The following is a 12730-nucleotide window of genomic DNA, read 5'->3' as shown; positions in this document are numbered from 1 at the left end:
CCTAGGGCCTGTCTGAATTATAGGCCTGTCCGGAATTACCCGCACTTACCTTACAACACCAAAACAATGCATAAAAATAGCTAGTTACACATGCACAGTGGCGGATCCAGGATGGGGCATTTGGGGCAAATGCCGCCCCCCCCCCCCCCCCCCCCCCCTTCAAGAAATTGCATGCAAGATCGAGATACTCTAATAGAGCAGTCAATTACTCTAATAAAGCAGTCACAATGTTCATGAGGCAGTGTAGCTTACCTATGAAGCTACAAATAGGATTTTATTTTACATAACAGACGTGATATAGTTGGTAAGGATAACTAGCTATTATTGTTGTGATCTTTTTTTTTTTTTTTTTTTGGTCTTCAACTGGTTTTCAGCAAGTTTTTTTGGTCTTCAACTGTTTTTCAGAAAGGTGCCCCCCCTCTTTCGAAACTCTGGATCCGCCCCTGCATGCATGCAACAAGGCGGTAATTGAAATTCATGAAAGGGGCGGTGTCAGATTAGCTATTACCACCCCCGCCAAAAGTCTAGTCCGTTCCTTTTGTTTGCATTTCGATGGTAGCCCTATGTAGGTAAGCTTCGCATGTGTAACAATTAAAAGTGATTCATCACTTTCTTGTTGAACTTAGGTAATTCGCGTGAAAAAAAAACTGATCAAGTTGAAAATTGCTGATGTGTGCAGAGTGACCGACTGACCCTCGGACTGACCGCCACTGATTGGAAAAAGACTCGAAAGATGACCGAAGGACATCATGATCAAGGTAGTTCTGCGATGTTTAGTACCCATGGTGACGGTTATTAAATGCAATTAGATGAAAAATGTGGTGTGTAACCTTTTACAGTGTGAAATTTAAAGTGCCAGATTGAATGGCTAACATAAAGTAGCTATGGGCGTGGTTGAATACGTACGCAGTCAATCCCATCCAGCAAAACGCGTTTCTGCAGGATTCCTGCAAGGTTTTGGAAGAGATGACCAAATTTCTTGCAAGAAGAAACTCTTGCAGGATTCTTGCAAAATCTTTGAAAGCACTTGCAGGAACTCCTGCAAGAAATGACCGGTTTTTCTTGCAGGATCGATTTATCTGGCCATGAATGCACCTACCACAGGGTTGGTCAAGCAGAGTTGGGTGCAACTTTTAGTTACAAATTGGCTACCATGTTTAGAGGCATTTTACCTGCCCCAGTAGAGTATAATTATGTAGAAATTTTAAGTCACAATACCACAGTAGAACTGTAATAAAACTGACGGCTTTCTCTCTCTCACATTTTCTTTCTTTCCACCAGACCTACAACAACACCCAGTTTGTGGCTGTGTGGTAATCATCTATATATGGATATGTATCAGCATACTAGAAGTACTAGTCTAATTTCTTATACACAATAAAATGCCCCATCTGTTCGTCCACGTATGTTACAATATGGCAGGTATACTGTGGTATTTTAACACTGATTATTTCAGAAAGTACTAACTACACCCTTGTGCTTCATTATCCATTAATAAGTGAATGTCATACTTCCATGAATTAGTAAGGCTGAAAACTGGTAGATCAATTGTTAATTGTAGAAAGACCTTTCAGAAGAATTGAATTAGGATACAAAAACCAACTAGGTGTAACCAGTGGACAATCAAGATGCTCTACATAGTACAGTCTCCCTATTAGAGCATTTGGTTATGCAGTACTGTATAGAATGTTCAGCTACATGATATTATGTAACAAGTAATCCTGTAGAGAATTCGGCTATGTCACAAGCCACTGCGTAGAATGGATAGTGCTTGTGGGAATTATGCTCAAAATTTTCATCAAATTATTTCCAATTTTTATAACTTTTCTTTTAGTTTTGTGATTAAATTGCACAGCAAGACTTTCAAATAGTAATAACTGATAAATCTAGTTGTATCAATTTGTCAGAAAAGTTATTTTTATAGTTTAATGAGTAATGAACTATTTCATGTTGATCGTTCTATTAGAGTAAGTAACTGCTTTATTGGAGTATCTCAATCTTAAACTGCATCAAAGTACTAGAATAAGTATATGTTAAAAACTAGTTTAACAAAATAACTCATGCGTATTTCACCATAGTATGGCATGGTAGACATTCATTGTGTCTTTTGGCAGGTTTTGCTCTCAACCCACAATTGATTCTATTGTGAGTCAGTCACATGGTGAAATAGTTCTGTGATATCTTCAGGACTTGTCCGTTTACATTAACAACGTAACAGCAATGTTACCTTCTCCCACCCATCATTGAAGCATTTAGATATGCCTATAAAAGCAATCCAGTAGTAGCGCTCATGTTGGCTGTGGTGATTGATCACTCAGCGCGGTGATTAGTGATTAGTCGTACTGGCGAGAGCGCCACGGGATAATTAGCCTGCACTAGAACATGTGGGCAACTGTGGTTTATTGCCGACAAAGAGTGCTTTATTGCACCACAAAAAGTGCTTTATTGAACGAATAAAGCACTCTTTGCGGTGCAGTAAACTGAGCACTCTTTGTGGGCAATAAAGCACTGTTTGTGGCCTAAAGTGTGCTTTATGAAATTTAAAGTACATTTTTCCCTTTGATCTCGCCCATGCAAAGTTCTATAATGTTCTATATTTTACCCCATCAGTATTCCCAAATAATTTGGGCATATAATTCCCACATCCCTAGTATTAAGTCATTCTGTGGAGCATTCAGCCATGTAGCAAGTCATATAATTAACTACAACTGAAATAGTACAAATAAATTATCACATACAAATGAAAATATTTATTTAGATTATTTAGGAGCATGGTGGTGTGTTCTGATCATTTAAGGGCATGGTTGCAATCTGATTATTTCATAAAGTGTAGTTACACATATCTACTCTCTCTTACAAGCACTTCAAATAGTTTTGTGACATCTAAATAATTATGCTTATCTAAGGAGGTGTTGATACGAAAAATTAACTCCTTGGTATGGTTTCCTTGTATGAAGAAGAAGGTGGCAATGTAATTGAAGATAAAATGAAAGACAAAGCACAAAATGCAGACACCTGTGAGTTCTTGACAGTATGTGACAAACCTTCAAATTTCTAAAGCCATATGTACCTTAGTCTATGATTCCTGAAAGTGTGAATGTATCAAGACACATGATAGTGTGTCGTGTGGCCAAGTACAGGCAGTGCGGGTGCGCGACAGACAAGAGTGTATTTTACAGGAACCAAGAAAACGCCGTTTTCACGCATCCGTAGCTTGATAATGGCTGGACGGAAATTAACCATTTTTGCTGTGGAAACTCCCTCGGGGTAGGGCACCTCCCATTTCAAATTTAAACGGAATCTGCCAGGCCATCACTGAGATATACGCCTTCAATGTTCGTCCCAGTTTATTCGTATTTTCTTCATCTTCTTATTCTTCTTCTTTTCGCACCACTTCGAAAAGTTGCTATAACTCGCGCATGCTTTAGTCAATTTTCTTCAAATTTGGGGGGCTGTAAGAACGTAAAAAATTATTTAGCATGATTACAGTCCAAATTTTATACACTTTGGATAAAGAACAAGGGAGTTATACATGATTTCGAAAAATTTGATAGCGATTTTTTGTTGCCGCCACCGGGTAAATCGTTTGAAGGAATGACTTGAAAATCGGTGTGTACATAGAGTAACCCAGGGTAGTGCAAACCTTTTATGGTTTGAAAGAAATCACACCAACAGTCTTGGAGTTATAACAAAACGCCAGCCATATGTAAAATGCGCACGATTGAGTTTTGTTAATAAAAAAAAACACCAAAAAGTAATACTTGCCACACCCGAGCCACACCTACCAGGCAAACTAGTTAGTGGAATCAACTGAAATCAGGTAGATAGGTAGATAAATCATTTTAGAGTGATCTTACATTGGTTTACAAGGAATAAGATTAAAATCCACTGAGCTACACTATGGAAGTGAACTAGGTGTAACAAGTGTGCAATCGAAATACTCTAATAATGCAGTCACCCTATTAGAACATTCAGCTGTGCAATAAGTCGCTCTATTAGAATGTTCAGCTGCAATCAAGTCACCATTCAGCTAAAAACATAGGGAGTTCAAGTCACCCTTCAACTAGTGTCAACATTCCAGCTCCTACAAACTATTTTATTCTTTAACTTGTACTCTTTATAGCTACCCCTTGTAATTATTATTTGTAGATATATAGCTTATTGTAATTTATAAGTAATTAATTATGGCTACCAGTGCAAGACACTGGTAGACCTTCCGTTCTGTAATTTAACCGTTTAAGCTATTAAATTTTGTTTAATTTTGTTTATTGATCTGTACAGTCCTGTAAAGTATTAATAAAAAAATTAAAAAACAAATAGCCCTGTAGAGAGTTCAGTTACAAACAAGTCACCCTGTAGAGAATTCAACTACAAACAAGTCACCCTGAAGACAGTTCAGCAGCAAACAAATCACTCTGTAGAGAGTTCAGCTATGCTTCAAGTCACCCCATAAAGAGCTCAGTAGAGATCAGCTAGTAACATATCACCCTGTAGAGAGATCAGCTAGAAACAAGTCACCCTGTAGAGAGTTCAGCTGGAAACAAGCCACCTACAGAGAGATCAGCTAGAAACAAGTCACCCTATACAGAATTGAGATACATTTCATAGAGTGTTTCAGCTAGAAATAAGCAACCCTGTGGAGAATTCAGCTACAAACAAACTCTTTCAGTAGAAAGATCAGCTAGAAGCAAGTTATCCTGCAAAGAGTTCAAATCCATTTTGAAGTCACCCTGTAGAGAGTCAAGTAACCTTGTAATTAAAGAGATAAGCTACATTTCAAATCATCCTGTAGAGAGATCTTGTAGAAACAAGTCACCCTGTAGAGAAATCAGCTAGACATAATTCACCCGGTAGAGATTAACTAGAAACAAACTACCCTGTAGAGAGATCAGCCAGAAACAAGTCATCCTGTAGAGAGTTGAGTTGAAAACTATAGAGACATCGGCTAGAAACAATTCACCCTGTACAGATCAGCTAGAAACAAATCACCCTGTAGGGAGATCAGCTCAACAAAAATCACCCTGTAGAGAGATCTGGTAGAAACAAGTCACCCTAGCTAGAAACAATTCACCCTGTAGAGATCAGCTAGAAACAAATCATTCTGTAGGGAGATCAGCTGGAAATAAGTTACCCTGTAGACAGTTCAGCTAGAAACAAGTCACTCGTAGAGAGATCAGCTAAAAACAAACCACCTAGAGAGAATCAGGTACATTTTGTAGAGTGATTCAGTTAGAATAAGCAACCCTGTAGAGAGTTCAGCTACAAACAAACTCTTTCAGTAGAGAGATCAACTAGAAGCAAGTTATCCTGCAAAGGATTCAACTACATTTGAAGTCACCCTGATAGCCTTGTTAGGAGATAAGCTACATTTCAAATCACCCTGTAGAGAGATCAACTCGAAACAAATCATCCTGTAGAGAGATCTGGTAGAAACAAGTCACCCTGTACAGAGTTCAGACAGTAAGAAGTCACCCATAGAGAAATCAGCTAGAAACAAGTCACCCTGCAGCGAGATTAGCTACATTTCAATCACCCTGTAGAAAGATCAGCTTGAAACAAATCACCCTATAGAAGGATCAGTTAGAAACAAGTCACCCTGTAGAGAGATCAGCTAGAAACAAATCACCCTGTAGAAAGATCAGCTTGAAACAAATCACTCTGTTGAAAGATTAGTTAGAAACAAGTCATCCTATAGAAAGATCAGATAGAATGAATTCTGCACCATGTAGCACTACCATGAAACACCTATGGATTATCCATGAACAGTAAAATAATCTCCATTAAGTGCCATGAAAGTCATTTCATTGATATTTCATTGTAATATCCATGCCATGAAATACTCATGATTTCATGGTAATTTTATAGAACTGACAAATTATTTCATGGCACAAGAAAATTTCATGATTGCAGTGGCCATGAATTGTCAAATTTTCATAGGCAGTGTCCATGAATTTTTATAGGCAGTGTCCTTGAAAATTTCATGATTTACCATCACATTTTCATAGGCTCTTCTCTGAGAGTTCAGCTAGATATAAGTCAGATCAGCTAGAAACAAATCACACTGTAGAAAGATCAGCTGGAAACAAGGCACCCTGTAGAGTGAGGCTGTAGATAGATCAGCATGATTAAGTCACCCTGTAAGAGCCCAACTACTTTTCAAGTCACCCAATAGAGAATCCAGCTATGAACAAATCTCTCAGTAGAAAGATCAGCTAGAAATAAATCACCCTACACAGTATTCAGTTAGAAACAAATCCCCTGTAGAGAGAGATCAGTTAGGCAAGTTACCCTGTTGCCTGCAATGAGTTCAACTATTTTTCCAAGTCACCCTGTAGAGAGCTCAGTAGAAACAAGCAGCCCTGTGTGCGCCAAGTTAAAAAATCGTTTTAAACAGATTGTGTACTGTTTCCAACTTTCACACAATAACTAGAATTGTGCTAGAATTAGTTTGCTTCTGCTATAAACATGCTAGAAAACATTTGCTCGACAACTCTATTTAATGCCCACTGCAAGAATGCGTTGTACAATCGTCTAATCTGAACAACGATCACCTAGCTAAGCTGTTAACCTATTTTTTTGTAAGCACTGGTAATATAACATACTGCAGTTTGCGAACTCTCGTAAATCGCTGCCAATAATGGTAGAATTATAGTCGCTTCAGAAAACCAGCGACACATGTACAAAAAGGTTTGAATACCACTACAACATGAAAATACTACAGTAGTTTACCTCTTGGAATGGTAAGGAAGTACTTCTACAACAGGATTAAACTAAACTGGATGGATTTTATTTACACACATCTTACCATTTGGTGGGTATTTAATAGAACTTTTGAGCGAACGATTACTAGCATGCCTATAAACAGAAACAAACCGCTAATTCTAGCATAATTATAGTTATTGTGTGACAGTTGGAAATAGTGCACAATCTGTTTTAAACGATTTTTAACTTGGCGCACCCCCTGATCGATTCCATTCCGTTCCGTTCCATTCCGGCTTTCATCAGTACCCAAATCACCCTGTAGAGAAATCAGCTGGATCAAGTCACCCAGAAGGGTATTCAACTACATTTCAAGTCACCCTGTAGAGAGTGTAGCTAGAAACAAGTCACCCTGTAGAGAGATCAGCTAGAAACAAGTCACCCTGTAGAGCGTTCAGCTGGAAAAAAGTCACCCTGTAGAAAGATTAGCTAGAAACAATTCACCCTGTAGAGATCGGTTAGAAACAAATCACCCTGTAGAGAGATCAGCTAGAAACAAGTCACTCTGGTGAGAGATCAGCTGGAAACAGGAGAGAATTCAGCTACATTTTGTAGAGTGTTTCAGCTAGAAATAAGCCACCATGTGGTGAGTTCAACTACAAACCATTTACCATGTAGTCAAATAGTACAGTTACATTATGAGGCTCCCTGTAGAAAAGAACTACATACACATTTCCCTGTAGCTGCAAGCAGTTTAACCTGTGTGACTTATTTTTATGATCTATCAACACAATTAAAAAATTATTGCCTAAAGTACATGTAGTTAAACAAATCATTAAAATCTTCTTCTTCAAAATAATCTTCTTTCTAGATCTGTGGTAAAGAAAAAGACAAGTTAAAAGAAAGCGGCCATAGGCTGGCTTTAGGTATGAAATTACAAAAGAAGTGATATCTAATCAAAAACAGCCAAGGTGTAAAAAAAGGGTGCATCTAATCAAAAACAGCCAAGCTGTAAAAAAAGGGTGCGGCCTCCAAAAAAGCCACGGTGAAAAAAGATGTGAAATCAAAGGTGGCGGCCAAGAAATGGCTGTGATGGTAGGCTAATGGCAAAAAAATTAATAACGACAATTCAGGTGAATTTGGTGCCAAATCCTAGTGGAGGAGGCAACACAAATTCACCTGAATTGTTGTTTTTAAAATTTTTGCCATTAACCTACCATCACAGCCATTTCTTGGCCGCCACCTTTGATTTCTCTTTTCACCGTGGCTTTTTTGGAGGCCGCACCCTTTTTTTACAGCTAGGCTGTTTTTGATTAGATTTTAATTACAAACACTCTACCACCTTACCATTGCTTATGTAGTCAATTTTCCTTAGCCTCTTAAGAGATTCACCTTGCTTTCTGAGCTACGTAACTCCATTGTTCACCATTTCCAGGTCTTTCCATTGCATAAACTATCATAACGGTACAGCAACTAACCCATCATGGTTAAAATTACCTTAAACAGTCAAAGGACACGAATTTTCCAATACAAGTCCAATCAGTGGTGATTTCCTCGTAAACAGATGCGCATGTGTATAAACAAACATTATTCCTCTGGGAAGGGTAATTACTCTGGCATAAAAAAGCCGATGACTAGAGCCTTTGAATAAGTGCAGTATATCCCTTCTTAGTTTGAATGTCATGTGTAAGTGTCAGTGTGAGCTACTACAACATTAGAAATAACACGGATAAAGTACAGTGCACTTCTAATGTCATTTTCATGCCAAGAATAACAGGCTAGCATAGTACCAATTAAGTGATAAACAAACCTCTAGTAACAGTCCAAAACTGGTAGAACAACAAAACAAGGCAGCTTAGTGTTCTGAAATTCCGTGTTTCTATAATTAGACAATAATACGCATCGAGCTGGCCAATAGTCAATAATTGATTGTATATACTATTATGAAAATATCATACAGTGCGCTAGTACTGTATAGTAGGGACATTGAAGATGTGGGGGATGGCCCACGATAAACAATTGCCCAAAAAACAGCCTCAATGTTTCCTCACAATGACATGACATATTGGTTGGGTAAAAAATGCCTTTAGATTGATCCAAAACATTTTCATCAAGTTGCTACAGAATTTTTAAAAATTTTTATTTGACGGAATTTTCTATTGCCTGCCTGATGTGTTCAGTCAAGCGTAGCAGAGAACTGGCTACAGCTACAGCCCTACTTCTTTCACAGAAACGTTTCAAATTCACTTAAGAAGAAACCTTTGGCATATTTATGAACATACAATGCTTGCGCTATTGTCATACTTTTATCCTTCTTTACCAGGGTTCTCCATCATTAGTATAGGGCTTCCATCCACAGGCGTACATGTATATACGTCATGCAATATTATGCAATTACTATTGCATAACGTGTATGTTCTCACCCATGTGTTGAAGACGTAGCGCTGTTGAGCAAGATGTTGAAAGTGAGCTATTCGAGAAGTTTGCAGTGAGCTATTCGATGAGCTAAGCTGAGAGTGAGCTATTCGATACTGAAGTGTTTGTATTCTGTAAAAGGTAACCGGAAAAGTTAAGCTGCTTGCGTTTCTTAACGCATTCTCGTTTGCTGCAACCAGCGTTGTTTACTAGCTGCTATTCTTGTAAAGATTTTGTCACGTAATTGCGTTATTTCGTTAAGCAATTCCTGTGTAGCAAAATAGTAGTTAGCTGACGGATTTTGCTGTTGTCATTGCTTTGTGTGCCCTTTTGACTGGTAATCTGGAGCTTTAATGTCTTCAAAAGAAGCAGCATGTGGAGGACTACCTTGAACGAACTGGAATGGCCCATAGTGGAACATGGGGTACTGACTTTGAAATGGCAGTACTGGCCCATTTACTTCAAACAGTGGTCTATTCTTTCAAAGCTGGTGAGTTTTGGTTGGTTGTGTTTCCTTGTAGCATTGATAGGACTATTCCAGAAGATCTAGCTAAGTGGTAAATCCATGTACATATACTACACAGGGAGTTGTTACTGCTGTACGGAGGAGGTAACCATACCTGTAGTGAATTATTTAAATCTATTTCAATAAATGCGCATACCTTTTGTCTTTGCTTTAGAAGGACTTGTACTTAATTTCAACCATTGTTATAAACTATTAATTGTACTATTTTCATTGCACATAATGGAACTGTTGCCACTCAAGTAGTACAAAATATACAAATATTGGGTTATAGAATTACATCAAGAGTTAATAATATTAACTCTTGATTACATCTTCAGAAAAATTGGTCGGTCAAGTAGAACACCCCAGGATGAAAGAATAATTTCAACAAAGTAGCATCTCTGGTTTAAAGAATGAGCTTCAAATCAACAGTACTTAGTCTAGCTCTTTATCACAATTGAATATTCTAATGCTGTTGCATAGATATCCTGTCTTTTGCTTCATCATCATCCTGACTGGTAGCATGCTTTCTCTTTCATGACTTTCATTGTGTTTTTCATGTGTAAACTAAACAGAAAAATTATATGCTTAGCTAAGTGCTAAATGTAAACAAAGTTATACAAAAGTAGTGAGTGAACCTTGTATCAAACTACAGTAGATAACTTGCTCAACTTTTAAGTTAATACAATTTAGCAATAAAATGTGGCAGTGTGTTATCAAGACACACGGTAGTGTGTCGTGCGGCCCAAGAAGCCGGCTCGCAACCCCGTGAGTATATTGACAGGAAGAAAGAAAACGCAATTTTCGCACCTCCGTAGCTCTGTGCTGCCTTGATGAAACAAGACAAATTTTACTGTGTACATTCCCTCCAACTTCAGTACTCCACATTCCAAATTTGAGCGACATCGCTTCAGGCATTCCTGAGATATGCGACTTCAAAAATTGGCTTAGTTTCTTCATTTTTTTTCTCTTCTTATTATTTTTCTTCCTCTTTTCGCACACTTACAAAAACTGCTATAAAACGCAAACGCGTTATCCGATTGCTTTGAAATTTTGCACACAGAAGGGGGGTATAAAGGCGCATCTCTGTACCAACCTTGGCTGGAATACCATAAACAGGCAAAGAGTTATGAGCGATTATGCACGAAAAATAACACCAATATGTTGTCACACCTACAGGGTAAACCGCGTATGGGAAGAAGCTGAAAATCGGTGGGTGAATAGGTTAACTATTGAACCTCAAACCTTTTGTGGTTTGAAAGAAATCGAGCTAAAAACCAGGAAGATACAGCGAAAAACTCAACAGTGTGTAACAATTATGCAATCGAGATTAGCTAATTATTATTATTATTATTATTATTATGCTTGCCACGCCTACCAGATAAACCACTTGGGGTAATGCTTTGAAAATCGCTGTACAGATGGAGTTATCATCTTAGAAAGGCTCTTCAATGGTGTAGAAAAATCAGACTTAAAGCCACAGAGTTATAACACGAAATCCAACTTGGTGTAGCAAGTGCGAGATCAAGATACTCTAATAGAGCAGTCATCCTAATAGAGCAGTCACCCTGAACAGAATTCAAGAGATCAGTTAGAAATAAGTAACCTGTATAGAGATCAGCTACAAACAAATCACCCTGTAGAGAGTTCAGCTACAAACAATTCACCCTGTTCAGACATCAGTTAGAAGAAGTTTTCTTGTAGAGAGTTCAGTTACAAACAAATCACCCTGTTGAAAGATCAGCTAGAAGATGTCACCTTATAGATAGTTCAGTTACACAAAGAAACCACCATGTAGAGAATTCAGCTACAAACTAGTGACCCTGTAGATACATTAGCTAGAAGAAGTTACCTTGTAGAGAGTTCAGCTACAAAGAAACCATTCTGTAAAGAGCTCAGCTGCAAACAAATCACCTATACAGAATTCAGCTACAAACAAATCACCCTGTAGAGAGATCAGCTAGAAGAAGTTACCTTGTAGATAGTTCAGCTACAAACAAATCATCCTGTAGAGAGATCAGCTAGAAGAAGTTACCTTGTAGATAGTTCAGCTACAAACGATTCATCCTGTACAGATCTCAGTTAAAAGAGGTTTTCTTGTAGAGAGTTCAGCTACAGACAAATCACCCTGTAGAGAGATCAGTTAGAAGAAGTTACCTTGTAGATCGTTCAGCTACAAACAATTCATCCTGTAAAGAGATCAGCTAGAAGAAGTTACCTTGTAGAGAGTTCAGCTACAAAGAAACCATCATGTAGAGAATTCAGCCGCAAACAAATCATGTATAGAGAGTTCAGCTACAAACAAATCTCCCTGTAGAGAGATCAGCTAGAAGAAGTTTCCTTGTAGAGAGTTCTGCTACAAACAAATCACCCTGTAGAAAGATCAGCTAGAAGAAATCACCTTGTAGAAAGTTCAGCTTCAAAGAAGCAATCATGTGAGAGTTCAGGTACAAACAAATTGTCCTGTAGAGAGATCAGCTAGAAGAAGTTACCTTGTAGAGAGTTCAGCCACAAAGAAACCATCATGTAGATAGTTCAGGTACAAACAAATCACCCTGTAGAAAGATCAGCTATATAAGAAATCACCTTGTAGAGAGTTCAGCTACAAAGAAACTATCATGTAGAGAGTTCAACTACAAACAAATCACCCTGTAGAAAGATCAGCTATAGAAGAAATCACCTTGTAGAGAGTTCAGCTACAAAGAAACCATCATGTAGAGAGTTCAGCTACAAACAAATCGGCCTGTAGAGAGATCAGCTAGAAGAAATTACCTTGTAGAGAGTTCAGCTACAAAGAAACCATCATGTAGAGAGTTCAGCTGCAAACAAATCACCTGTAGAGAGTTAAGCTACAAACAAATCTCCCTGTAGAGAGATCAGCTAGAAGAAGTCACCTTGCAGGGAGTTCAGTTACAAAGAAATAAACCATGTAGAGAGTTCAGCTGCAAACAAATCACCTGTAGAGAGTTCAGCTAGAAACAAGTCACCCTGTAGAGAGATCAGCTAGAAACAAGTCACCTTGTAGAGAGTTCAGCTAGAAGAAGTCACATTGTAGAGCTACAAAGAAACTACCATGTAGAGTTCAGCTGCAAACAAATCACCCTGTAGAGA

General features: G+C 38.1%; 1 protein-coding gene across 1 annotated transcript in view; it reads left to right on the top strand.

The window, feature by feature from the left end:
- Positions 1 to 512: 512 nt before the first annotated feature.
- The window catches only part of LOC136236844 (protein NLRC5-like), a 53433-nt gene continuing 41215 nt past the window's right edge, over positions 513 to 12730 (top strand). Inside the window, exons 1-2 of the mRNA XM_066027076.1 lie at positions 513 to 569; positions 627 to 758. Coding sequence (XP_065883148.1) covers positions 734 to 758 — 25 coding nt within the window. The 5' untranslated portion in view covers positions 513 to 569; positions 627 to 733. The remainder of the gene's footprint in view (positions 570 to 626; positions 759 to 12730) is intronic.

The sequence above is a fragment of the Dysidea avara genome, chromosome 10, assembly GCF_963678975.1.
Source record: "Dysidea avara chromosome 10, odDysAvar1.4, whole genome shotgun sequence".
In the NCBI taxonomy this organism is placed as follows: domain Eukaryota; kingdom Metazoa; phylum Porifera; class Demospongiae; order Dictyoceratida; family Dysideidae; genus Dysidea; species Dysidea avara.
This window is presented reverse-complemented; position numbering and strand designations above follow the sequence as displayed.